Source organism: Macaca fascicularis, chromosome 12, assembly GCF_037993035.2.
Source record: "Macaca fascicularis isolate 582-1 chromosome 12, T2T-MFA8v1.1".
In the NCBI taxonomy this organism is placed as follows: domain Eukaryota; kingdom Metazoa; phylum Chordata; class Mammalia; order Primates; family Cercopithecidae; genus Macaca; species Macaca fascicularis.
The window spans coordinates 62753552-62779908 of record NC_088386.1 but is presented as its reverse complement, the minus strand read 5'-3'; the positions used below and the strand labels follow the sequence as shown (position 1 = coordinate 62779908).

The 26357-nt window shown below is 37.0% G+C and overlaps 1 protein-coding gene across 4 annotated transcripts in view; it reads right to left on the bottom strand.

Moving 5' to 3' along the window:
* Positions 1–26357, bottom strand: part of XIRP2 (xin actin binding repeat containing 2) — a 622353-nt gene that overhangs the window by 40716 nt on the left and 555280 nt on the right. For all 4 annotated transcript variants that reach the window (XM_065525608.2, XM_045367191.3, XM_005573371.4 and 1 more), the window contains 2 exons: positions 13024–13184; positions 7244–7378 (listed from right to left, as the gene is read on the bottom strand). In XM_065525608.2, the coding sequence (XP_065381680.1) occupies positions 7244–7378; positions 13024–13184 (296 nt within the window). The remainder of the gene's footprint in view (positions 1–7243; positions 7379–13023; positions 13185–26357) is intronic.

The window sequence follows — 26357 nt, the reverse complement described above, 5'->3', positions numbered from 1 at the left end:
ATTAAATTTCCTTGACAACATTAAAAATAAATCTTGCCATAAATTTATTGAGCTACCTATATTGTACATTTTTAACTTTTCAACCAGAGCCAGAAAAACAAAACAAATAATATTTCACATATGAGATTTTTAATCATTCTACCTGATATGCCATCTCATTCCCTGCCACACATAGCACGCAATTGCTTCATTTAAAAAAATTTAGGTGGCCTTTTTTTTTTTTGCAGAGCAAGATGGATGAATAGGAACAGCTCCAGTCTCCAGCTCCCAGGGCGAGCGACACAGAAGATGGGTGATTTCTGCATTTTCAACTGAGGTACCGGGTTCATCTCACTAGGGTGTGCTGGACAATCGGTGCTGGTCAGCTGCCGCAGCCCGACCAGAGAGAGCTGAAGCAGGGCGAGGAATCACCTCACCTGGGAAGTGAAAGGGGGAAGGGAATCCCTTTTCCTAGCCAGGGGAACTGAGACACACAACACCTGGAAAATCGGGTAACTCCCACCCCAATACTGCGCTTTACCAAGGGTCTTAGCAAACGGCACAGCAGGAGATTATATCCCACACCTGGCCAGGAGGGTCCCACGCCTGGGGAGCCTCCCTCATTGCTAGCACAGCAGTCTGCAATCTAAAGGCAAGGCAGCAGCGTGCCTGGGGGAGGGCTGCCTGCCATTGCTGAGGTTTAAGTAGGTAAACAAAACCTCTGGGAAGCTTGAACTGGGTGGAGCCCACAGCAGCTCAAGAAGGCCTGCCTGTCTCTGTAGACTCCACCTCTGGGGACAGGGCACAGCTAAACAAAACAAAAAAAAGCAGCAGAAACCTCTGCAGATGCAAACGACCCGGTCTGACAGCTTTGAAGAGAGCAGTGGATCTCCTAACATGGAGGTTGAGATCTGAGAATGACAGACTGCCTGCTCAAGTGGGTCCCTGACCCCTGAGTAGCCTAACTGGGAGACATCCCCCACTAGGGGCAGATCGACACCCCACACCTCACACGGCGGGTTACACCCCTGAGAGGAAGCTTCCAAAGCAAGAATCAGACAGGTACACTCGCTATTCAGCAATATTCTATCTTCTGCAGCCTCTGCTGCTGATACCCAGGCAAACAGGGTCTGGAGTGGACCTCAAGCAATCTTCAACAGCCCTACAGCTGAGGGTCCTGACTGTTAGAAGGAAAACTAACAAACAGGAAGGACACCCACACCAAAACCCCATCAGTACGTCACCATCATCAAAGACCAAAGGCAGATAAAACCACAAAGATGGGAAAAAGGCAGGGCAGAAAAGCTGGAAATTCAAAAAATAAGAGCGCATCTCCCCCTCCAAAGGAACGCAGCTCATCGCCAGCAACAGATCAAAGCTGGACGGAGAATGACTTTGACGAGGTGAGAGAAGAAGGCTTCAGTCCATCAAACTTCTCAGAGCTAAAGGAGGAATTACATACCCAGCACAAAGAAACTAAAAATCTTGAAAAAAGAATGGAAGAATGGATAAATAGAATAATCAATGCAGACAAGGCCATAAACGAACTGACAGAGATAAAAACCATGACACGAGAAATACATGACAAACGCAGAAGCTTCAGTAACTGACTCAATCAACTGGAAGAAAGAGTATCAGCGATTGAGGATCAAATGAATGAAATGAAGCGAGAAGAGAAGTCTAAAGAAAAAAGAGGAAAAAGAAATGAACAAAGCCTTCAAGAAGTATGGGATTATGTGAAAAGACCAAATCTACGTCTGATTGAGGTGCCTGAAAGTGAGGGGGAAAATGGAACCAAGTTGGAAAACACTCTTCAGGATATCATCCAGGAGAAGTTCCCCAACCTAGTAAGGCAGGCCAACATTGAAATTCAGAAAATACACAGAACGCCACAAAGATACTCCTCGAAATGAGCAACTCCAAGACACATAATTGTCAGATTCACCAAAGTTGAAATGAAGGAAAAACTGTTAAGGGCAGCCAGAGAGAAAGGTTGGGTTATGCACAAAGGGAAGCCCATCAGACTAACAGCAGATCTCTTGGCAGAAACTCTCCAAGCCAGAAGAGAGTGGGGGCCAATATTCAACATTCTTAAAGAAAAGAATTTTAAACCCAGAATTTCATATCTAGCCAAACTATGTTTCATAAGTGAAGGAGAAATAAAATCCTTTATAGATAAGCAAATGCTTAGAGATTTTGTCACCACGAGGCCTGCTTTACAAGAGACCCTGAAGGAAGCACAAAACATGGAAAGGAACAACCGGTACCAACCATTGCAAAAACATGCCAAAATGTAAAGACCATCAAGGCTAGGAAGAAACTGCATCAACTAATGAGCAAAATAACCAGTTAATATCATAATGACAGGATCAAGTTCACACATAACAATCTTAACCTTAAATGTAAATGGACTAAATGCTCCAATTAAAAGACACAGACTGGCAAACTGGATAAAGAGTCAAGACCCATCAGTTTGCTGTATTCAGGAGACCCATCTCACATGCAGAGACATACATAGGCTCAAAATAAAGGGATGGAGGAAGATCTACCAAGCAAATGGAGAACAAAAAAAGCAGGGGTTGCAATAATAGTCTCTGATAAAACAGACTTTAAACCATCAAAGATCAAAAGAGACAAAGAAGGCCATTACATAATGGTAAAGAGATCAATTCAACGGGAAAAGCTAACTATCCTAAATATATATGCACCCAATACAGGAGCACCCAGATTCATAAAGCAAGTCCTTAGAGACTTACGAAGAGACTTAGACTCCCGTACAATAATAATGGGAGACTTCAACACCCCACTGTCAACATTAGACAGATCAACGAGACAGAAAGTTAACAAGGATATCCAGGAATTGAACTCAACTCTGCACCAAGCGGACCTAATAGACATCTACAGAACTCTCCACCCCAAATTAACAGAATATACATTCTTCTCAGCACCACATCACACTTATTCCAAAATTGACCACATAATTGGAAGTAAAGCACTCCTCAGCAAATGTAAAAGAACAGAAATTATAACAAACTGTCTCTCAGACCACAGTGCAATAAAACTAGAACTCAGGACTAAGAAACTCAATCAAAACTGCTCAACTACATGGAAACTGAACAACCTGCTCCTGAATGACTACTGGGTACATAACGAAATGAAGGCAGAAACAAAGATGTTCTTTGAAACCAAGGAGAACAAAGATACAACATACCAGAATCTCTGGGATACATTTAAAGCAGTGTATAGAGGGAAATTTATAGCACTAAATGCCCACAAGAGAAAGCTGGAAAGATCTAAAATTGACACTCTAACATCACAATTAAAAGAACTAGAGAAGCAAGAGCAAACACATTCAAAAACTAAGGCAAGGGAAGAAATAACTAAGATCAGAGCAGAACTGAAGGAGATAGAGACACAAAAAACCCTCCAAAAAATCAATGAATCCAGGAGTTGGTTTTTTGAAAAGACCAACAAAATTGATAGACCGCTAGCAAGACTAATAAAGAAAAAAAGAAGAATCAAATAGACGCAATAAAAAATGATAGAGGGGATATCACCCCTGACCCCACAGAAATACAAACTACCATCAGAGAATACTATAAACACCTCTACGCAAATAAACCAGAAAATCTAGAAGAAATGGATAATTTCCTGGACACTTACTCTCTCCCAAGACTAAACCAGGAAGAAGTTGAATCCCTGAATAGACCAATAGCAGGCTCTGAAATTGAGGCAATAATTAATAGCTTACCAACCAAAAAAACTCCAGGACCAGATGGATTCACAGCTGAATTATACCAGAGGTACAAGGAGAAGCTGGTACCATTCCTTCTGAAACTATTCCAATCAATAGAAAAAGAGGGAATCCTCCCTAACTCATTTTATGAGGCCAACATCATCCTGATACCAAAGCCTGGCAGAGACACAACAAAAAAAGAGAATTTTAGACCAATATCCCTGATGAACATTGACGCAAAAATCCTCAATAAAATACTGGCAAACCGAATCCAGCAGCACATCAAAAAGCTTATCCACCATAATCAAGTGGGCTTCATCCCTGGGATGCAAGGCTGGTTCAACATATGCAAATCAATAAACGTAATCCAGCATATAAACAGAACCAAAGACAAAAACCACATGATTATCTCAATAGACGCAGAAAAGGTCTTTGACAAATTCAACAGCCCTTCATGCTAAAAACTCTCAATAAATTCGGTATTGACGGAACGTATCTCAAAATAATAAGAGCTATTTATGACAAACCCACAGCCAATATCATACTGAATGGGCAAAAACTGGAAGCATTCCCTTTGAAAACTGGCACAAGATAGTGATGCTCTCTCTCTCACTACTCCTATTCAACATAGTGTTGGAAGTTCTGGCTAGGGCAATCAGGCAAGAGAAAGAAATCAAGGGTATTCAGTTAGGAAAAGAAGAAGTCAAACTGTCCCTGTTTGCAGATGACATGATTGTCTATTTACAAAACCCCATCATCTCAGCCCAAAATCTCCTTAAGCTGATAAGCAACTTCAGCAAAGTCTCAGGATACAAAATTAATGTGCAAAAATCACAAGCATTCTTATACACCAGTAACAGACAAACAGAGAGCCAAATCACGAATGAACTTCCATTCACAATTGCTTCAAAGAGAATAAAATACCTAGGAATCCAATCTACAAGGGATGTAAAGGACCTCTTCAAGGAGAACTACAAACCACTGCTCAGTGAAATAAAAGAGGACACAAACAAATGAAAGAACATACCATGCTCATGGATAGGAAGAATCAATATTGTGAAAATGGCCATAATGCCCAAGGTAATTTATAGGTTCAATGCCATCCCCATCAAGCTACCAATGACTTTCTTCACAGCATTGGAAAAAAACTGCTTTAAAGTTCATATGGAACCAAAAAAGAGCCCGCATTGCGAAGACAATCCTAAGTCAAAAGAACAAAGCTAGAGGCATCACGCTACCTGACTTCAAACTATACTACAAGGCTACAGTAACCAAAAAGCATGGTACTGGTACCAAAACAGAGATATAGACCAATGGAACAGAACAGAGTCCTCAGAAATAATACCACACATCTACAGCCATCTGATCTTTGACAAACCTGAGAAAAACAAGAAATGGGGAAAGGATTCCCTATTTAATAAATGGTGCTGGGAAAATTGGCTAGCCATAAGTAGAAAGCTGAAACTGGATCCTTTCCTTACTCCTTATACAAAAATTAATTCAAGATGGATTAGAGACTTAAATGTTAGACCTAATACCATAAAAACCCTAGAAGAAAACCTAGGTAGTACCATTCAGGACATAGGCATGGGCAAGTACTTCATGTCTAAAACACCAAAAGCAATGGCAACAAAAGCCAAGATTGACAAATGGGATCTAATTAAACTAAAGAGCTTCTGCACAGCAAAAGAAACTACCATCAGAGTGAACAGGCAACCTACAGAATGGGAGAAAATTTTTGCAATCTACTCATCTGACAAAGGGCTAATATCCAGAACCTACAAAGAACTCAATCAGATTTACAAGAAAAAAACAAACAAATCCATCAAAAAGTGGGCAAAGTATATGAACAGATATTTCTCAAAAGAAGACATGCATACAGCCTACAGACACATGAAAAAAATGTTCGTCATCACTGGCCATCAGAGAAATGCAAATCAAAACACAATGAGATACCATCTCACACCAGTTAGAATGGCAATCATTAAAAAAATCAGGAAACAACAGGTGCTGGAGAGGATGTGGAGAAATAGGAACACTTTTACACTGTTGGTGGGATTGTAAACTAGTTCAACCATTATGGAAAACAGTATGGCGATTCCTCAAGGATCTAGAACTAGAAATACCATATGACCCAGCCATCCCATTACTGGGTATATACCCAAAGGATTATAAATCATGCTGCTATAAAGACACATGCACACATATGTTCATTGCAGCACTATTCACAATAGCAAAGACTTGGAATCAACCCAAATGTCCATCAGTGACAGACTGGATTAAGAAAATGTGGCACATATACACCATGGAATACTATGCAGCCATTAAAAATGATGAGTTTTTTTCCTTTGTAGGGACATGGATGCAGCTGGAAATCATCATTCTCAGCAAACTATCACAAGAACAGAAAACCAAACACCATATGTTCTCACTCATAGGTGGGAACTGAACAATGAGATCACTTGGACTCGGGAAGGGGAACATCACACACCGCGGCCTATTATGGGGAGGGGGTAGGGGGGAGGGATTGCACTGGGAGTTATACCTGATGTAAATGATGAGTTGATGGGTGCTGACGATTTGATGGGTGCAGCACACCAACATGGCACAAGTATACATATGTAACAAATCTGCACGTTATGCACATGTACCCTAGAACTTAAAGTATAAAAACAAACAAACAAACAAAAAAACCAGTAGAATGACCAAAAAACAAACAAAACAAAACAAAACAAAAAATTTAGGCAACTCTATATGTCCTGCGGATTAAAAAAAAATACATCCACTTCATTTCTCACTACAATATTTAAGAATTACCTCAGTTGTCTCCCTCCTCATGGAAAACATGGGCCTATGTACAGCTGTTTACAGTGTAATTACTATTAAAAATTTTCAAGTCTGATGAGGTTTATTACTAAGATTCTCACATTCAAAAATCATTAAATCTCATGACAGTATTTTGTAATATATAATAATGAAATAATGAAATCAATGAAATGGGAAAAAAATTTATATAAGATAACATTTAGAGGTCAGATTATGTGGTTTTATGTAACATCTGAGCTCTACTATTCAGTGTTTGAGGATTTTAAAGAAAACAGAAAACTCCCCACCACAATAAACAGCTGAATAATGCTTCCAACTTAATCTATGCAAGCAACCAGAAGCTAGTTTATTATGAATTATAACCTAGAAGCAGGGACTCAGTATAAACATTGCTCTTAACTGTTCGATTTACCTGTTGATTAACCTAGACTATTTAATTTTCATTAATGTCTGAAACATTAGAAGATGAGAGGTAGAATATTCCAGCATGATCTCTAGAAATTTGGCAAAAATGCTTCAAGTAAGTAAATAAATACATATATATGTCTTAAAGATGATTTTCTAAAACATTTCAAAGTTACAGTGTTTGTTAATGAGCAATGAAAATAAATGTATCACTAAAGAAAGGAGATTTCTACACTGGCACCAAAATGAGAGCATTTCAACCATGGCTGATTTACCCATCACCTGTAGTAGTATTACCTGCTCAGATCTGTTCTGATGTTGATATTGGTATTGAGCAAAGGTATTACGGGAAGAAGTAATTTCATCCTCAAATTGTTTCTTCACCTTGGCCAAACCACCAGGCACTGTGCACATTTCTGATTCTTCCATCATCTAGGATGATTTAAGAAAAAGGAAAATTCAGCTTTACAGCTGTGCAGGATGGGATTCTCAAGCTATTTTTAAAATAGTTGACATTTATTGATAGGCAGTATCTTAAAAAGATATTCACATACACCATTATTTCAGTATGCCTTTAACAAAAGCTTAATAAAGATATTCTTTCTGGGTTGTTTTCTCATTTTTCAGTCTTTTGATATAAAGTCAGAAGAATCTTCAAAGTATTGAGTTAATTCTCCTAATCTCAGATAAATTTTGATGTCTGCAGATAAGACCTATTAGATTGCACAGTATTTCTCCTGTAATATACAGACTAGTGGATATTAGAATAATGGACTCAATTTGAACCCACAATAAAGTTGTCATTAAAATCCCAAACATCTATATAGGGAACACATTATTAAGAATAATTTTAAAATCATTTTTACTCCAAATTTTTTAAATTATTAAGGATGAACAAAATAGCCTCAGAATATTCCTTATGTAAAAATATTAATATGAGTAATGAGACTACTTAAGTGATTTTGCATGTATTAAATGACATATTTTGTCATTTAATGCTTCTCCATATTCTGTGAGATATGGACACCTATTACCCACATTTTAAAATAAGGAAATTGAGACTTAGAGAAGTAAGACAGCTTATTACGTTCTCACAGCTAGAACAGAAGTGCTGGCACTGGAATTTCAATCCGCATCTGTCTGTCTTCATCACTGGCCTCAAAGAATAGGCAGAAAACCAGCAGTTATACTACTCCAGGATTAGCACATCCCAGGCATCAGCTCTGAGCACTGGCATGTCAGAATCAGGGGACTTTCACATTAGAAGCGTTCTAGTCTACCACTGTCATTTCACAAATGAAAAACCTAATTTCGATAGGTATCATTGGAAGCAATTTGAAAAGCACCTTAGTAGTCCTGTAAGACCTATGCCCCTTCAGGAAGTGCAGAAGTAGCTCAGGCGCATTGGTTTTGATGATTCAGCAGACTCCAGAGCCCAGCAGGCAGTCAAGCCCAGATGGGATAACTCTCAAGCAAACAGGCCCCATGCCAGCCTTCCCTCCTCCAGGAAGATTCTAGGTCTCCTTGCAACTGGAAGACTTGACAACACTTCAAGTAAGAGCAGGTCTCCTTAGGTCTGACCCAGTCCTGACATAACCCTCAATGCCTTAAGACGTCGAAAGTAACTGAGGGCCCAGGAGCTGAGAGGTTTCTATACCGAGGACTGGGGACTTTGGGGTCCTGGATATTTACCCAAATAAGTAGGTTTTCAAATAGATATTAAAAATGTAGTGCCTATCTAGAGGTTTGGGTTTCCCATACTCCAGAATATTATAAACGAATATTCAGGATTATCTAAATTACTAGCAAATACTCAAGTGGTTGCTTTACTAAGTTAATAATGTTTCCTCATTTATGTGGACTATCAGATATTTCAGAATATGCCTGCTGGCCCTTTGAGAAGAGATGATTGTACTCTTCTATGAACTAGGTATATATTGTATCAAATTTTCCAACAAACTTCAAATGTAAATCCTAATCAATTACTTCTAGTTGATGTATGTTAAGGTCATAAAAATGTACAGCACCCCTTTTGAAATTTAAGATACAGAGAAAAACGGGAAGGGTGAATTAAGGCCACAATATTTATTTTACCCCTTCTGCCATTTAATTTATATAAGTGGCTTTCCTGGATAAATTATATATAGATAATATATAAGTATTAAATTATAGACATTAAGGTAATTATTAAGAAGAACCTTGCTGCTTCAAACAACTATTATGATGTCCCAATCATGTGCAAATTAATCTGGCAAGCCTTAGTATTATGCTTACAACTGGATGCTCTCCTGGTAAGTGCATTTTCACAAAAAGATCAATTATGCTGGACAGGTTGCCTCTCATCTATAAAATGGATTAAAAAACAGATATACCAGCCTGGTGCGGTGTCTCACACCTATGATCCTAGTACTTTGGGAGGCCAAGGTGGGCGGATCACAAGGTCAGGAGTTTGAGACAAGCCTGGTCAACATGTGGGAAACTCCATCTCTACTAAAAAAGTACAAAAATTAGCCGGGCATGGTGGCACATGCCTGTAATTCCAGCTACTTGGGAGGCTGAGGCAGGAGAATTGCCTGAACCTAGGAGGCAGAGGTTGCAATGAGCCGAGATTGTGCCACTGCACTCCAGCCTGGGCAACAGAGCAAGACTCTGTCTCAAAAAAACAAAACAAAACAAATACACCCATTACTTTCCTTTAGCACTGCACTTTAGAAACAGACTATATTACACAAGGAAAAATTCATACAGTTGATTTTTCTTTCTTTTTTTTTTTTGGAGATGGAGTCTTCTCACTCAGCAGTCCAGGCTGGAATGCAGTGGCACGATCTCAGCTAACTGCAACCACCCTCTCCTGGGTTCAAGCGATTCTCCCGTCTCAGCCTCCCTAGTAGCTGGGATTACTGGCACCCGCCACCATGCTTGGCTATTTTTTTTTTTTTTTGTATTTTAGTAGAGATGGGGTTTCTTCATGTTGGCCAGGCTGGTCTTGAACTGCTGACCTCAGGTGATCCACCCACCTTGGCCTCCCAAAATGCTAGGATTACAGGCGAGAGCCACTACAGATTATTTTTAATAGTAGTACTAATACCACCCCTACTACCCCTGGTACTATCATTACGCTACTGCAGCTGCTCATTCACCCAAGTGAGACAAATCTTCTGAAATACGGTTCAGTGGTGATGCTAAGCCTTCCTTGTTCCACTCAGCGTTTAGATGAAAGTTTACACACGACAGATGGCAGGACTTGCCCAAGAAGCAGTCTGTGGCCATAACCGGGAGTAATGCTTCCTTGCTCAGTTGGGGACCTTTCCTGTGAAATTTATTTCTTGCATTATTTCCTTGCATTATTTAGTGTCATGCTCTAAATGTCCCAACTAATGAATGTCATCATTGACCACATAACTGAAATTGCTTTGTGTTGAAACTTTTTATGTTTATTATTATTCTGTGTTTCTTATTATTTGGCTCAGCAATAAGGTTTGGAATCTAATGGGTATGCTGATAATAATATGTTAATTTGAACACTTAACAGTTAAATCTAGGTAAATACATTACACCGTCCTCAAGTTCTTTTTACAAAAACGGTTATTGGTTTATAGGGCATAAAAGAAATAATATAATTTTGGGAGTTGGACAGATAGTGCTTCTAATTCCAGCCCTGACAATTAAAATCTTGGGCTACAGCTCTTGAACTCGGGTTTCCTTCTTATAAACTGGGCCTAGAAATATTTTTCTCACAGATTTATTGTGAGTATTAAAAAAGGTAAAGGGAATAAAATTGCACAGACTTGAAAATGAATCTGGCATTTTAATTCATTGTATGACAAGTGTTACTTTTCACTGTCTTTTAGGGGGCTTCTACAGACCACCACTGTTTCACAGGCATAACTTTCATTTAGATACAACCAAATGCCATCTGATTGAGTCTAAGACAAGGAAAAATAGATTGTCTTTACATGTGTAAATATGATTGAAATATAGTAGATTCAGTTTGGGTCTGATTCTGTGACTTCCAGATTTTGCACTTAAAATTTTGGGCTAATTGTGGAGATACAGATGTAGTCACAGGCAGTTTCCATGATATTTTTGGTGTGTTGGGGGTGGCTTGAACAAGCATTTCATGCACATGATTAAATAAATAATGATTTTGCTTTGCTTTAGAAATTTACCAGGATTCCACTGAGATAATGTATGTGCTCTTCTTTCTCACAGTATTCGCTTAGGGCCAAACCATATAGTATAATATTTATTTAGGGGGCCAAAAATACTTTCTCATTTAGGAAAGAGGAGGAAGTTGAATTCAGTTAGAAGTGTACAAGAGTCAAGAGACTAGGAATCTAGCTTGGCCTCCTCACTACCTAATTTTATAATCTCCTATAAGTAACTTTCTCTTGGTTTTCTTGTCTATAAAGTATGCAGGGAAGAGAGCATTACTAAATTCTTTATATGTAGACGTTTTCAGATTAGCCCTAAAGTTTTTGCTTTTGTATTAAATAATGGGATCATTTAGTTTCCTTATGCGTCCAATATAAACAGTCCCTTTTTAAACACATTATAAATATATATCATGCCCTGATACCACTTTTTAAATGTATATTCTCATAGTAACTGGCTAGATCAATCTTCCTAAATCAAATATTGTTTACTAAATAACCAGTCTTTAACTAGGCATTTTCAAAATCAACTGTTTCCTCATGAATCATTTCTCTAATTTAGAACACGAATAAGTTCCTCAATGATCCAGCAGGGGGTGCCATCGAAGAAGACTGGCAGGAGGTACTGTAGTGCCACTGTTTATTTTGGAAGTGATCTAGATACTTCTGTCACTTCTGCACATTCATTCCAAATTTAAGCTGTGTCTAAAATGTATTTTAATGACTATGTGAAAACTTAAATGTCATCTAGAATTGCATTTTTTAAATGAATTTGGCACAATCAGCCTTGTCTCTAAATAATTTGTAAAGAAGCATGTTAAGTGTAGCTATTTTAATACACTACCTTTTTTTTTTTGCTTCTCTCTCTCTCTCTCTCTCTCATATACAACTAGGCTAATTTGGAGATTATAATTATAAAAGAACTTTCTTATATTCCATTAAGTTGAAAGCCACAGAATACAGAACCCAAAAATTCTTTTGAATATGACTTTATAATGCATTGGCTCTAAATATTGGTGATCTTACTGAATCCTGCAGTTTCCTATAATCATAATTGGTTTAGCAGAGTGTCTACATTGCTAATCTCTCTCATTTTTATGTTGATTAAACCTTTCCTAATGGATTTAGTACATACAGAGACACGAGAAAAGCCAAAGAAATTATACTGCCAGTGAATTTCAATGAACCATATATGAGACCAAGGAATGTGACATGCAAACCCACATTATTAAAATTTGAAATTAATTCCCAACCTTCCTGAGGAGAATATCTACAGGTTAAGTGATAATGATGATAATAATAACAGATGTATACAGTGCCTTATGGCTTTCACGTAAATTGTCTCTCTGATTCCTCACCAAGACTCTGTGTGGTAAATGATGATCCCCATTTTTCAGCCAAGGAAACTGAAGCTCAGAGAGAAGTTAAGACAGTAGTTCAAGACCGGGTGCAGTGGCTCACGCCTGTAATCCCAGCACTTTGGGAGGCTGACGCGGGAGGATCATGAGGTCAAGAGATCAAGACCATCCTGGCTAACATCGTGAAACCCCGTCTCTACTAAAAATAGAAAGCTGAGTACGGTGGCATGCTCCTGCAATCCCAGTTACTCGGGAGGCTGAGGCAAGAGAACCACTTGAATCCAGAAGGTGGAGGGTGCAGTGAGCCGAGCCATTGCACTCCAGCCTGGATGACAGAGCAAGACTCCATCTCAAAAAAATTAAAAAAAGGTCAAATTCACGCAAGTAATAAGTAGCACAGTTGAAACTTAAATTCAGATAGTCTGGATTGATTTCACACACTATTTTTGTACTCTTTCTACTTTAGCTCCCTGTCCAGTAGTATTCTTACATTTCAAATATAAAGAGGGAATTGGGACAGACAGTAAGCACATTGCCTAATGCAAAACCATTAGAAGCAGCTTACATTAGCAGAGAAGCTGCGGCAGTCACCCCTGGAAACGGCTGCCTGGTACCTTGCCATCCGCTCCTTCAGGGAGACCACTTCGTGGAGGTCTGACACAACCTCGCCCAGAGCAGCACTGTCTTCTGCAAATCCACTCTCAGGCTTATTAGGGCCAGCAATCGCTGAAAGCAAATGGAGCGTGCTTAGATATGTGTGTTAAGCTTTAAGAAGAAAACAGCATCACCTTGTAAATGGTGAAACATTTAAAACATTTGAGCTCATAAAATGGACTGTAGCATTTCACAATATTTTCAATGTCTCATGGTCATCTCCTTCAAGCTTTCAAGCAAAGTTACGAAATGTGTGTATAACAGCATAAAGTTAGGTAAACAGCAAAAATTTATCCCCCCTCCTACTCTTGCAATTATTGTGATGAGAAATATTTAGTAACAGATATATAACAACAATTAACATTCCTCAAGAGCTATGTTTTGAATTTATGCTAAATTCTATGTGCATTTTCAAATTTACTTTGCTAACAATCTTGTGAGGTAGGTAATATTATTTTCTAAAAATTTTTATCAGAAAATGGAGAGTCACGGCTATTAAAAAACTTTCCAAGGATCACACCTTTAATAAGTGGCAGATTTGAATATGGTTTGACAAAATCTTTAACAAGTCTGACAGTTGCTCCTTTCTTCTCTCCTCACCCCTCAACCTTTAAGGAGATATGTCCAGCTAAAATATGCAAATACTGTTAATATTACAGGCTGTGGATTTTTTTTTTCTTTTCTTCATATGGGGAATGTATTACATAAGAAAGAAGAAATAGTATCATTAGAAACAGCTTTGTCAGGCACCCATTTCAGAGAGCCTGATATTTACCCATGAAGCCATCTACTTGGCAAAAAGGCAGGGTAGGAGGAATTATTTATCTGGAAATGGTGTGAAAGACTGATTGCACAATCACAGAATAGCAGTTGTTAGAAACAGAATGATCTTAGAGATCATCCAACTTAACCCAATCTAATCAACTCCTTTTAGGCAGAAGAAAACATATGCCTGACTGTTTCCTTATGTGAAAGGAACATAAGGACCCTCCATTGTTCTGTGATTCTCCAAGGCTATTTAGCTTATGTATGCCAGAACTGATCTGAAAACTGGTTTTTCTTATTTAATCTAGTGATTTCTGTTGTCATACCTCTGCTTGATGGTTTACTATTCACTCTTAGATGGTTTTGATTCCAAAATCATTTCAAGGGTATGACATAGGTATGTATATATGTGCTTTTGTATATGAGTTTATGTATATGCATCACTCATTTATGCATCTCCTGCCTTCACTCTTAGGGCTGGTAGTTTCTGGGGCTTACGGAGTAGGGCTCTTTGTAGTACTTTTTATTTGGGTTGTTATAATTTAATCCCTATCAACTAAGGCCCAAATAACCTCTAGTAAAAGACAGCCAAGCTGTTCCCTCCCTGCCCCGTTCTTCCTCTCTCCTCCCTCAACTCTCAGTCCTCACGTTGAACCATCTTATTGAATTGCTTGCTTTTTCTATTAGCATCTTTAAGATTTATGTACACAACAGCAGTTGAGAACAATTTCTGTGGCCTAGAAAAAATTAAAAATCATTTTCATTTTGACACCTTCCTAGAGTATTTGGTTTTCCATAGAGACTTCTTATTCAGTAAACTTTCATATATTGTAATTAAAATAGTAAAAATACTTAACATGTATTTTTTTCATGCTACCAAAAAGATACAAAGCATAAAGGAATAAGACATTGTATTATATGAATGCTGATTGTACAACACTGATATATTTACAACAAATGCCAGTTATCTTTGAAATTCACCTGTCATCCAAAACCTCATAGCCATACAAAAGACTCCTCCACTTGATTCTGATGAAAAGAGATTCCAACAAATCACTGAAAGTCTTTCACATGCCGAGGAAAAGCTCTTTATTTTTTTCTGTGGATTATCTATCTGCACAGATGAATTCAGTTTACTTTCAACTGTGCTGTTCTTACTTTGATGTGAATGAATGTCATATAGATTTTATTGAACATAACACCCTAAAGTTCTTCCACATTAAAATATAAATTTTATTTTGTGTGTTATCCATAAAAGATGCCATTCTTTTGATAATCTTAATAGAAGTTCAGGCTTTTTTTTGGCTAAAATTTACAAATAGTATTTAGCTTTCAAATATTTGATTTTTATCATTTTTTTAATGACAAAATGCCTAACATTATTTGTCAAAAAGAAATCAGTGGGCTGAGTATTGAGATATTTGGATTCCATTGCTCATGGCCTTTTTGGATGATCATAGAAAAGACTTTCATTCTTTTTTTCTCTCTCTCTGTCACTACTCCCACCGCCGCCCTGCTTTTCCCTTATCAGCCTATCAGTGACTGCATACTCAAGTAGGGTCTCGGATTAGAAAAATTACCTTGAACCAATAGGCTGTATCCACATTATTTCCTAACCTTCTAAGTCAATATCTATCAATTTCTTCATATGAAAAATGAGGTGATACTTCCTGCCCAGTCTACTATAATGCAGTGCGCCTGCAGCTGATAACACCTGATGTAAATGTTTAGGGTACGTAAGTCAGCCCCTTCTTTAGGGATGTGGGGGATAGAAGAGAGGAACATGAGGTGCCTGGCCTCATAGTACTCAATTCCACATGTCTTAGAAGCAATTGAGTTTGGAGAGCAGTATAAATGAGCTGACGGTATTATTTAAAGAAAAAAGAAAGTTAGAGGAACAAATAAAGATGCTTATTGTCATACAACACTTGTGGAAAAATAGGGAATGATAAAACCATTAAGCGTGCAAGTCGGACAAGAAAGGAACAAAATAAAAGGCTAAAGTACTCTGTGTAAAGGAGGAAGGGAAAAATTAAATTTTCAAATGACTATTTCTGTTAGAAAGCATTATAAATATTAATATCACAAAATCATTTTGTTGGAGTTTCTGTCTCTGGGGATTAGAGGTAATTTATTGCACAGATGAGTAATCCAAAATCCGAAGAAGTTCAGTGAATTCTCCCAAATCTCTAGTTAATGGTATAGCTGGGCTTAGAATTCATTGCACAGTAAACATAGAAAGCATGCATTTATTCACATATAAGAAAATAATTTATAATCTATTCAAAACATTCATTCTTTGTGTAATAACACACATCCCACAAAGCAGAAAAAACATATAGAGAAGCACTTTGAAAGAAAATAAAACAAAATAAATACAATCTATTATCATGGCAACTATTAGATAACAAGGATAATAATGTCTTTTATAAGGGTTTTGAGGTTCTTAGAAAAAAGATTTACATTTTAATTTTGATATAATATAAAAAGTCATACACTATAGATAGATCCAACTTATGCCCATTTCTACATTCTTAAACCATGAGAAATTGTGTGACTAGAGATATTTTTTCTCAACCACCAAACATATGCTTTTCTTCTGCAGTTTTTAAAAACAAACTAAATCTATTAATAAAATTTGACCAGGTTACAGAAATTCATTATGCCTTTCTGAATTTTACTTTCAATGGAGAGTCTATGTTTAAAACATTTTTAAAAAACTCACAATGGTACAATATTTATAAGGCAGAACACTCTTCCTTTCTTGAACGATTATTCACATGTCTGCAGTCCGTAACAGAAAGGATTGAATAGCGACCCCTCTGTGTTTCCTTGAAGTTGGTAAGATGTCAGAGACAGAAAACAGTGAGGAATAGTCAATGTAATATAAATTCTAGAATTTTCTCCTACTTTTATAATTTATATAATCAGAGAAAGAATTCTTATGGATATGCACAGATGAATATGTAGAATTATTTCAAAAGGATCATTGATAGATTTGTTATGAACCATCCTAAACTAGCTGTACAGGAAATTTCAAATTTGGAATTCAGTGATTTATAAAAATGATATGTTCTTACAACATTAAGAAGTGAAAAATCTAACCTCGTTTCCTATTAAGCAATCATCCAACAATCTGAAATAAGTTATAAATATGATCCTAAAATTTTCGTAGAGTTACAATTTGGAAATAAAGGTCAATGGTTTGATACATAGAGCTAGGGTCAATGTGTTGCTCAAAAATACTGTCAGATCCTGAAAAAAACTATGCAGAAGACACCTACTGTGTCCGGGTTCACAATCTTATTTTGTGATTGTCACAATCTTATTTGACACAATCTTCGTCACAATCTTATTTCTAAAGCCAGATAAATGTAAATATTTCCTATTACTTTCAAAATATGAGAGATACATTCTTAAATTGTAGTTGTGGATAGTCGTATGGAAAGGATGACTGTGTAACAATACAATTGACAATATGGATGACAGATATATTAATATTAGGTGCTTTAAAAGTAGCTTACACATTGCTTAAATTTGTGCGAGTCATCTCATTTATTTTCCATTCTGCCTCCCCATTGTGGACAATGCAAAAGTCTGCAGAATAAAATGGAAAGCACTTTGAACTCCTTATTTCTTTCAGAGACTACTTGATAGTGTCTAGGTTGTGAGGCTGATGTGATATGAGCCATGTCTGATTTTTAGCAGAGACTTGGCCAATGTGAAATCAGAAGACAAGACATTTGCCAAAGATGAGAAAAGAACTAAAGATATTCAAGCATTTTGAAAAATTAAAATACACATTGAAGGCAGTAAATAGGATAATATATGCTACAGAAAAGAAAATCAATAGCATATTAGCAGCAATATGAAATATGGCAAAGATGGAAAACAGAGGAAAATCCATACTACAGGCATTTCAATGTGAGGATGGGGAAGTAGGTAGAAGAAATAAGATATACTAGAAGAAAAAAAATTGCCAAAAGTGAAATTTGGGCATAGATTGAAAATATTTATCACAAGCCAGGAATAAAGTTAATTTAAACATACGAACATATTGGCAAATCCTGGTGAACATTTTAAGTTCATGGAAAAAGAAAAATTCTATAGTTATCCAGATACGTGAAGAGTATCTGTAATAAAGAAACAAAATTCAGATATCCTTAGATATTTCCTTTACAATGCCGAACACTAAAGGGAATTACAGAACCAGTTACTGGTTACTGAAATTTTAGTTTTGTGAACCAGGGTCTACATGGGTCCAAGTTGATAACCACGTGAGAAGGCAACAAAAAGTCAAAAACAGACCATATAATAACAAAGGCAGCCCAAAGGAAAACGAAGGCCCTCAAAATATAATAAGGTAGACATAAAAATAGTTGTATTTATTTATTTATAACTAAAAGTATTAATCATAGAAATATTCAGAGGTCAAATTTCACATCGAAGGATGAAAACAAACAACCTAATGATGTACCATGTGCAATAAATAGATGCAAAACAAACCATACAATTTAAAAAATATATTGAACAATAAATTACCAGGCAAATATAAATGAAGAAAAGTCATCATTACTATGCTATCTTCATACAAAGTATCCTTAAAAACAAATTATTCATATATTAAATGAGATAAAGGACCATTCCACAGCTAAAAGATACCATCCCATATGAAGCTGGAATAACTGTGGACCACTACGTGCTAATTAGCACAGTACAGCAACAGTAAAAGGCCATTAGTAACAAGGAAAAGGAAACCTTTATGGGAAAATAATAGCTGCGGGTGACTTTACCATATCTTTCTACATATTGCCAGATGAAAGCTCAGAAATAAATGATTTTGAATTATATAATTAGTTACATAATTATATAATTGACAAGGTTTATATAATTAATTATATAATTGATAAGGTTTATTTATATTCATTCTCACTAAACAAATATTGATACTCTACAAAAAGCATGAGATACTTTCACTATCTTTCAGGGCTTTCAGTATAGTTGGAGAGATAGGGTATTATAGCCAGTGTGTAATGGGTTTGTTCCAGCTGAGTTGGAAGCCTACAGCAGGGACATAATCCACCTGGGTATGTTAGTGAGGCAGGTGTCAGGGAAGGCATCTGAAAAGTAGAACACCTGTACTGAATCCTGAGGGAGTTGGCCATGTGAATATGTGTTAGAGAGAAAGATGCAGAAAGGGGATGAAACTGCAGCACTCTCAACAAATTGTGCTGGGAAAAACTGGGTAATGATTTGAGGAAAATATTAAGAGATCCCCACCTCACAGCATATTGCAAGTGAAATACCAGATGGCTAAAGAGTTAAATATTTTTTAAAATTATGAATCTTTAGAGAAATACAAGTAGTTCATAAAATGGTTTCAACTGGACTTTATAAACATAAAAATTCAAAGTAAAAAATATTTTCAGCAAAATTTATAAGAGAAAATAAAAATTAGAAAAGGATATTTTTAATAAATACACATATTTATTTTCATTAAAGAACACTGATGGGCCAGAAAAAAATGCTAACATTGGATAATGGATAAAGAACTTCAAAGAATGATTTACAAGTGAAAACTTCATAGCAAATATTTATAAAGTGCTTTCTATGTGTCAGAATACGAATCCATTTAATACTCTCAATCATACTAGGAGATAGAGGCTATTTTATTTTTTATCTCTATTTTACAGATAAGGAAACAGTTTCTAAAACCTGCGCCAGTTCAGATAGCTGGTGAGTTTCAGAGCTGGGAAGGGAAGCTCAGCAATCCGGCCCCAGGCTCTGTGACAACTCCAATTCTGATGCTACCTATGCTACCTATTAAGAAGGACAGGTGTTCAACAACAAACAAAATCACCACGCTCAGTAAGCAAATGAAGGAAAAGTCAAACAACAAAGAGATGCCTTTTTCTGTTAGGAACTGACTCATATCACACATACAATAAAAATATCCATAATATTCCCAGATGGCTAGTCCAGTGTATTATTGTGACACAAAAGAAATTCTAAGGTTAACAATAATCCAAACTGTTTAGCAGAAAAAAACAGAATTTATTATTTTTTCTTTGAAATATGCTAAAATCAATGTAATCCCACCTAAGAACCAGGCAAAGTTTGCTGGTGAGCCCCATGGAAGCCTGCAAAGCTGAAGTGATCATAGATACCAGCTTCAAGAAAGCAAGCACATTTCAGGTGACACATCAATAGCTTTGCTACTTTATTCTGGATGCTCATTATAAAGAAGTCAACTGTTTAGTTCTTGAAAACAAATTGATTTAGAACTACATTGGGAGAGTGATAAATTCTGTCAAACCTAAATACATGATCTATAACCCTGCTTGAATTTGTGTGCAGGGTATCATACCAATACACATATCATAGGCTCAGAGCCATTAGCATGAATAAATTTTTCTATAATTCTTAATATTTGCAAATCCCTCAGCTAATAATAAAATTCATCTCATTTAAGCATTCAGAATGCTACTGCCAAGTAAAATTTGTAATCAATTTGAGTTTTATATATTCTTATCCTCATTTGAATATTATAAAACCAAGAAATAGATGGAGAATAAAATGAAAGCAAGTGTACAGCACAGTCCTATATTAATTCAGAGTTCTTAAAAAAACATGGAGAAGAAGGGCGAGGGAATAAAAATGAGTGGAAGTAAGCACAAAAACCATCTTGTAGCATTTTTTTCCAGCAAATAAACACAGTGACTCAGATTCCATTTCTCAAACTAACCTCCCTGTGATCCTATTCCCCCAAAATGCATTGTGTTATTGTATGTGTACTTGTCACCTTCCCAAAAATCCATCCATTTATGTGATTATTTGGGCTTTATACCTTAACAAAAGAAGATCTCTCATGGTAATAAAAAGGATTAGTTCTTGCTTTCTTACTAAGTCTGTCCTAGCTAGTATTCTCCTGGTTCACCAGATACTGGAAGTGATTCTTTAAATCCAGTTGCCTGTTAGAGGAAGAAGACAAAATTTAGCATTGTAGTAGACAGAACATTGGTCCCCCAAAGATGTTCACATCCTAATCTCCAGGATCTATGAATATGTAACCTTACATGGCAAAAGAGATTTTGCAGATATAATGAAGTTAAGGATTTTGAGATGGGAAGATTATCCCAGGTTAACCAAGTGGGTTCAATGTAATCACAAGGGTCCTCATAAGTGAAAGAGGGAGTCAGGAGCATTAAGACAGGAGATGTGATGACAGAAATGGGAGAGAAAAGAGATTGAAGATTCTACACTGCTGGCTTTGAAGATGGGAATAAGGTCCACAAATCAAGGAATACAGGCAGCTTCTGGAAGTTGGGAAAGGCAAAGAAGCAGATTCTCCCCTACAGCTTCTGGAGGAAAGTTGGCACAGCCAACACTTTCCTTTTCTCCCAGTGAAACCCACTTTGGACTTCAGACCTCCAGAACTGTAAGAAAATAGATGAGTGCTATTGGAATCTGTTGCATTTTTTTTTGGTAATTTCTTGCAGCAGCAACAGGAAACTGACACAAGCATTCACTGTACACATACATATGTCTGTCCAAGTCACAAATTGCTACATACTGGATACTTTTAAGTGCATATTTCAGTTCCTGCTCCCCAAATTGCACAGACACATAAATATACAAACCACTATGTGATGGAGCCATCTCTGAAGTTACTCTTCATGTTTCAAAAAACAAGTGTCCGCCTTCCTGATAAGACTCAGTTTAAGTGTCCATTTAGATTCTAATCTCTCTGAATAATAGGACTGTTATTTATAACTGCTGTCACTTCTTTTTCTATAGACATGTCCTGTGTCTTTTGCAGCTCATATCATCTCATGGGAAGTACTTCCGGTACTACAGCAGTTATGAATTAAGAAAATTTAATCAGAAGTTAGGTAATCATTAGTATAAAAATGTTGCTAGTTTGGGCATATATGAAAATCTAATCATACTGCTATTAAACATTTTTAAATTAATCGTTTAGCTTAGAGATTTGGCCAATTAAAAAAATCAATAATTGAATAAAATGACTTAAATTTCATTGAAATAGTCTAATAAAATAGAATCATTAAAAATGCCTGTAGAGGGTACATATTTTTACAGCATAAGTCTCTTGTTGGACATTTCTCTCAGACTTATATTACATTATAATAATGATAGCTATCAGTTAATGAATATAATGTGTTAATTATTTTACATGTATTATCCCATTAATTCTCATAAAAACCACATATGATGGGTGGTTTATTCCCATTTTGGTGATGAGGAAGTAACACTCAGAAGATATCGTATGGTAAGTAGCTGAGCCTGGAGCTGATTTCAAGTATTTCTTTAAACTTTAAACTCTACACAGTCTCTTATGTAAATATATTTTCATTAAAATATAACATTTTTATTTCAAGGTAAATTTTTAATTAAGGGAATGAAACTTGTTTTCTGCTTCTTAAATATATGCACATAAATCCTTTCTAGACATTGACTTCAGCATAATCTAAGGATAAATCAAAGGGAAACAAATAAGCTGAATATCCACAGCTATCAGTGACTTTTTTTCATTCTTACAAGCTTGAGTTTAGAATTAGAAATCAAAGCAAACCCCTCAGCTATATTGCTTTGGTCACTATAGACATCAAACTTGAGAAGGGGTTAGGGATAGGTCCAACTGAACAGAGAAGAGAATAAACTTGACTTAAGGAAGGGAAAATGCAAAGCAGGGGCCACTGGTCTCATTTTCGAGTGATCTACTATTCTCCAGAGGATGGGAGGTGGTGTCGCACTTTAATCCAAATGTCCCCTTGTCTCAATCTTCATCACAGCTGTATACTGAAGGTATATGGTACCATTCCTGCCCTTCCTTCCTTCCTTCCTTCCTTCCTTCCTTCCTTCCTTCCTTCCTTCCTTCCTTCCTTCCTTCCTTCCTTCCCTCCTTCCTTCCTTCCTTCCCTCCTTCCTTCCTCCTTGCTTCTTTCCCTCCCTGCCTCCCTCCCCCCTCCCTCCCTCTTTTTCTCTCTTTCTTTCTTGACAAAGCCTCACTCTGTCACCTAGGTTGGAGTGCAGTGGCATGATCTCAGCTCAATCCCATCCTGGATTCAAGCGATTCTCCTGCCTTAGCCTTCGGAGTAGCTGGGATTACAGGCACCTGCCACCACACCCGGCTAATTTTTGTAGTTTTAGTAGACACAGAGTTTCACCATGTTGGCCAGGCTGGTCTCAAACTCCTGGCCTCAAGTAATCTGGCTGTCTTGGCCTCCCCAAGTGCTGAGATTCCAGGCATGAGCCACCACACCTGGCAGGTATATGGTACATTTTCCTCTTAGGGCTTTAGTCATGCATTCTCTAAACATCTACTTCCCATCCACCGTCGGCTAGGCATGGTTGTCAGAGCTGGAGACAAATTAATCACCATTATAGTCAGTCATGCTCCACTTGAAGAGATAAAAAAAGAATGACACTAGAAAGATTCTCAAGAAATACAGTATTGATCTGACCTTATTTCTTTTTTTTTTTTGAGACGGAGTCTCTCTCTGTCGCCCAGGCTGGAGTGCAGTGGCTGGATCTCAGCTCACTGCAAGCTCCGCTTCCCGGGTTTACGCCATTCTCCTGCCTCAGCCTCCCGAGTAGCTGGGACTACAGGCGCCCGCCACCTCGCCCGGCTAGTTTTTTGTATTTTTAGTAGAGACGGGGTTTCACCATGTTAGCCAGGATGGTCTCGATCTCCTGACCTTGTGATCCGCCCATCTCGGCCTCCCAAAGGATCTGACCTTATTTCTAAAGAGATAAATAGAATAGGTTTTATGAATGTATATGACATGTAAAGTGTTAGTTTATCTGTGGTTTTGGCACTAGGCCAAGAACCACCAATTTTTCACCAATAAGCAACGTGAAAGTCCACTGAAAATGTAAAGTTCATGAAAATCACCCTAGCACGTCACACTGTAGAGACAGATCTGCTCTTTCCACCCCGCCCCCTTAATGGTTCCTCATGTTTTTTTCCTGCTCTGTGTTTTTTAGGTAAAATCATGAAATCGTCATTCAAAGTTACTCACTTTTAAAATTTCCTATGGGGCCTTTGAGAAATGGGCTTGGCACGGTGAACACTGGCCATGACCCAGACCAGCCCAGGTGATTACTAGGCCAGTCTTTCAGTCCCTGCTGCTTGGTGGTTACCTACCAAAGGTAAAGAGAAGGAAACTGTATCCTTCATTGATGGTTCATTCTACTGTTACTGTGCTAAGTACCCATGTGTTGAAAAACTCAACATTGTGAGGAAAACCCCTAAAAATATTGTTGTTTGGTCAGTTTGAATATGCATCTCCTTTCTATTTAATTTCAGCATTCATTCTATTTAAACTAGTTACTATCCTATTATTTCTAAAGTCTCTGTTTTAGAAAATCCTAAAATTTCATACATAATTATCTTTCTTACAGAATTGCTACCTCTGTGACATAACTTTTTTTTCTGACCCTGATTTTCTAATGTATCCCCTTTTCATTGCTACTGCTTCATTTGTGCTTTTCCTTTTCCCAAACTTCCCTGTGATTCTCAGCTTTCCAGATCCTCCTCTATGTGTGGTTTAGTTACTAGGGGTCTGTGCCCTTGTGGGGAGAATTTCATCTTCTTTCTGGTTGTCTTAGCTAGAAAGAGAACTTGAGAAATAGCAAGCAAATGTGCTCACCCCTCAGCCATGGAGAGACAGTAGGCAGGCTCCGTCTATGATTAATAGCAAGCGTGCGTGTCTCTAAGGGACTGGTTAAAATATCCACTAATGCCCCTAAAACCATCATGGCCTCCAGAATATACAGAAAGTGATTTAATTCTGGGTCAAAGCAGTGCATTGGTAGATGGGGATGACACGTGCATACGAGCTTAAAATCTTTTTCCTAAAATGATCAACTTCTTTCTTTCACAGATTTTGTAAAATTCCATATGAAGCTAGGTCATGTGTAGTGAACTGTTTTGTTTAATTTCAAGTATGCTGTTGGCATTCAACAGAACAAAAGTATGCCAAGGTAATGTAATGGAGATGGAGCTTTAATAATTTGTGGCTTTGAAAAGTATCTTCCTGGCAGGCTTATCTTTAAGTTGTTTGAATGTATGCAGAGGTAGGAATGTTAATCATTTACCGATTATTGCCTTAAATCATTTTTGTGCTAAAAGCATTCTGTAGGATCTAGAGGTATCTGAATGTGTTTTAGGAATTTCCTCTCTTCACCTTCATCCAAACTTTCACCCCTCTCTTAAGGTTAGCATCTGAAATTTATTTTGACAAAGGATGTTAAAAGAAAGCCCAGATCATCACATCCAGCTCTCACCAACTTATACATGACACTCTGGCAGCTTTTCTCCTATTAATCACACTTTTTGTCTGAATAACAAAATGTATTTAATTCAATCCAATTTTTGTCTTAGAAAAATCAATCCCTGAATTTACACAAACTGTTTTCAATGATCTTAAGTCTTCGTTTAAAATGCTTTTTCTGCCTAAGTCCACGAACAACAGCATACTTTGATATTTTTTCTTTTGAACTTAATGACTGATAGAATTGATCAAAGAAAGGAAGCCACACTAATTCAACACACTTTCTTTACTGAACATTATTTGGGAAAATGAAGCAATCAAGGAGAAAAGTGAAAATGCTTAAATAATGCAGCATGGCTTGGTGAATAATCTACTCTTCTGGAAGTAAATTCACTCTTTCAGAGCAGTGATGCGCTTTGAAAAATAGTATCTCAAACCTTGAAAACTTTCAAAATAATGTGGCTTTTAATTACTTCATCTTGGATAGGAATATAAAATTTCTACTTAACTGGTGAATGTTAAGCAGAAAAGTTAAGAATCCATGTAGGACACCATTATTCTTACCAAAGCTTTATGTTTTTCTAATGTGCTTTAAATGAAAAGGTAATGGGCATCTTGTTCATATATTTGTACTTTCACAACTGCATTTTGATTCCTCTCTTTCATAATTTTAAGGGACACTGAATAATGTTGTATACATTTTAAACAGGTTTTTAAAAACAGTTTAGAACAGGAATGTTTACATATTAAAATTATAATAATTTTAATGTATCAAAACTCTGATGCAATCAGATGCTGGGTTACTCTCCTCTGTAACCAGTAACATGACCCAAATACCCTTTGCCTATGAATGCAGCACGTAATTTCAAAAGAAAGAGATGATGTCAGATTCCTAATGATATGCTGGTACTAGGAACAGTCCAAAGGGTGGAAGTAATTCAATCGTCTTCCCTGCTTATGATACACATGGAGTGTATAATTAGTCAGTATCGTCATCCCTTAATTTATTTACAGTTATTTATCTTTAAAAATTTGACATAGGCATTTGTTTCTTTTCCCTCAGATTCAAAACCTAATCCTATAAATGCACCATACGTGGAAGAACTCATTTATGCTGTTTTACTCCTGTTTTTAAAGGGCAAAGTTATTTTTATTAAATGTTATTCGAATCAAAACCTGCTTT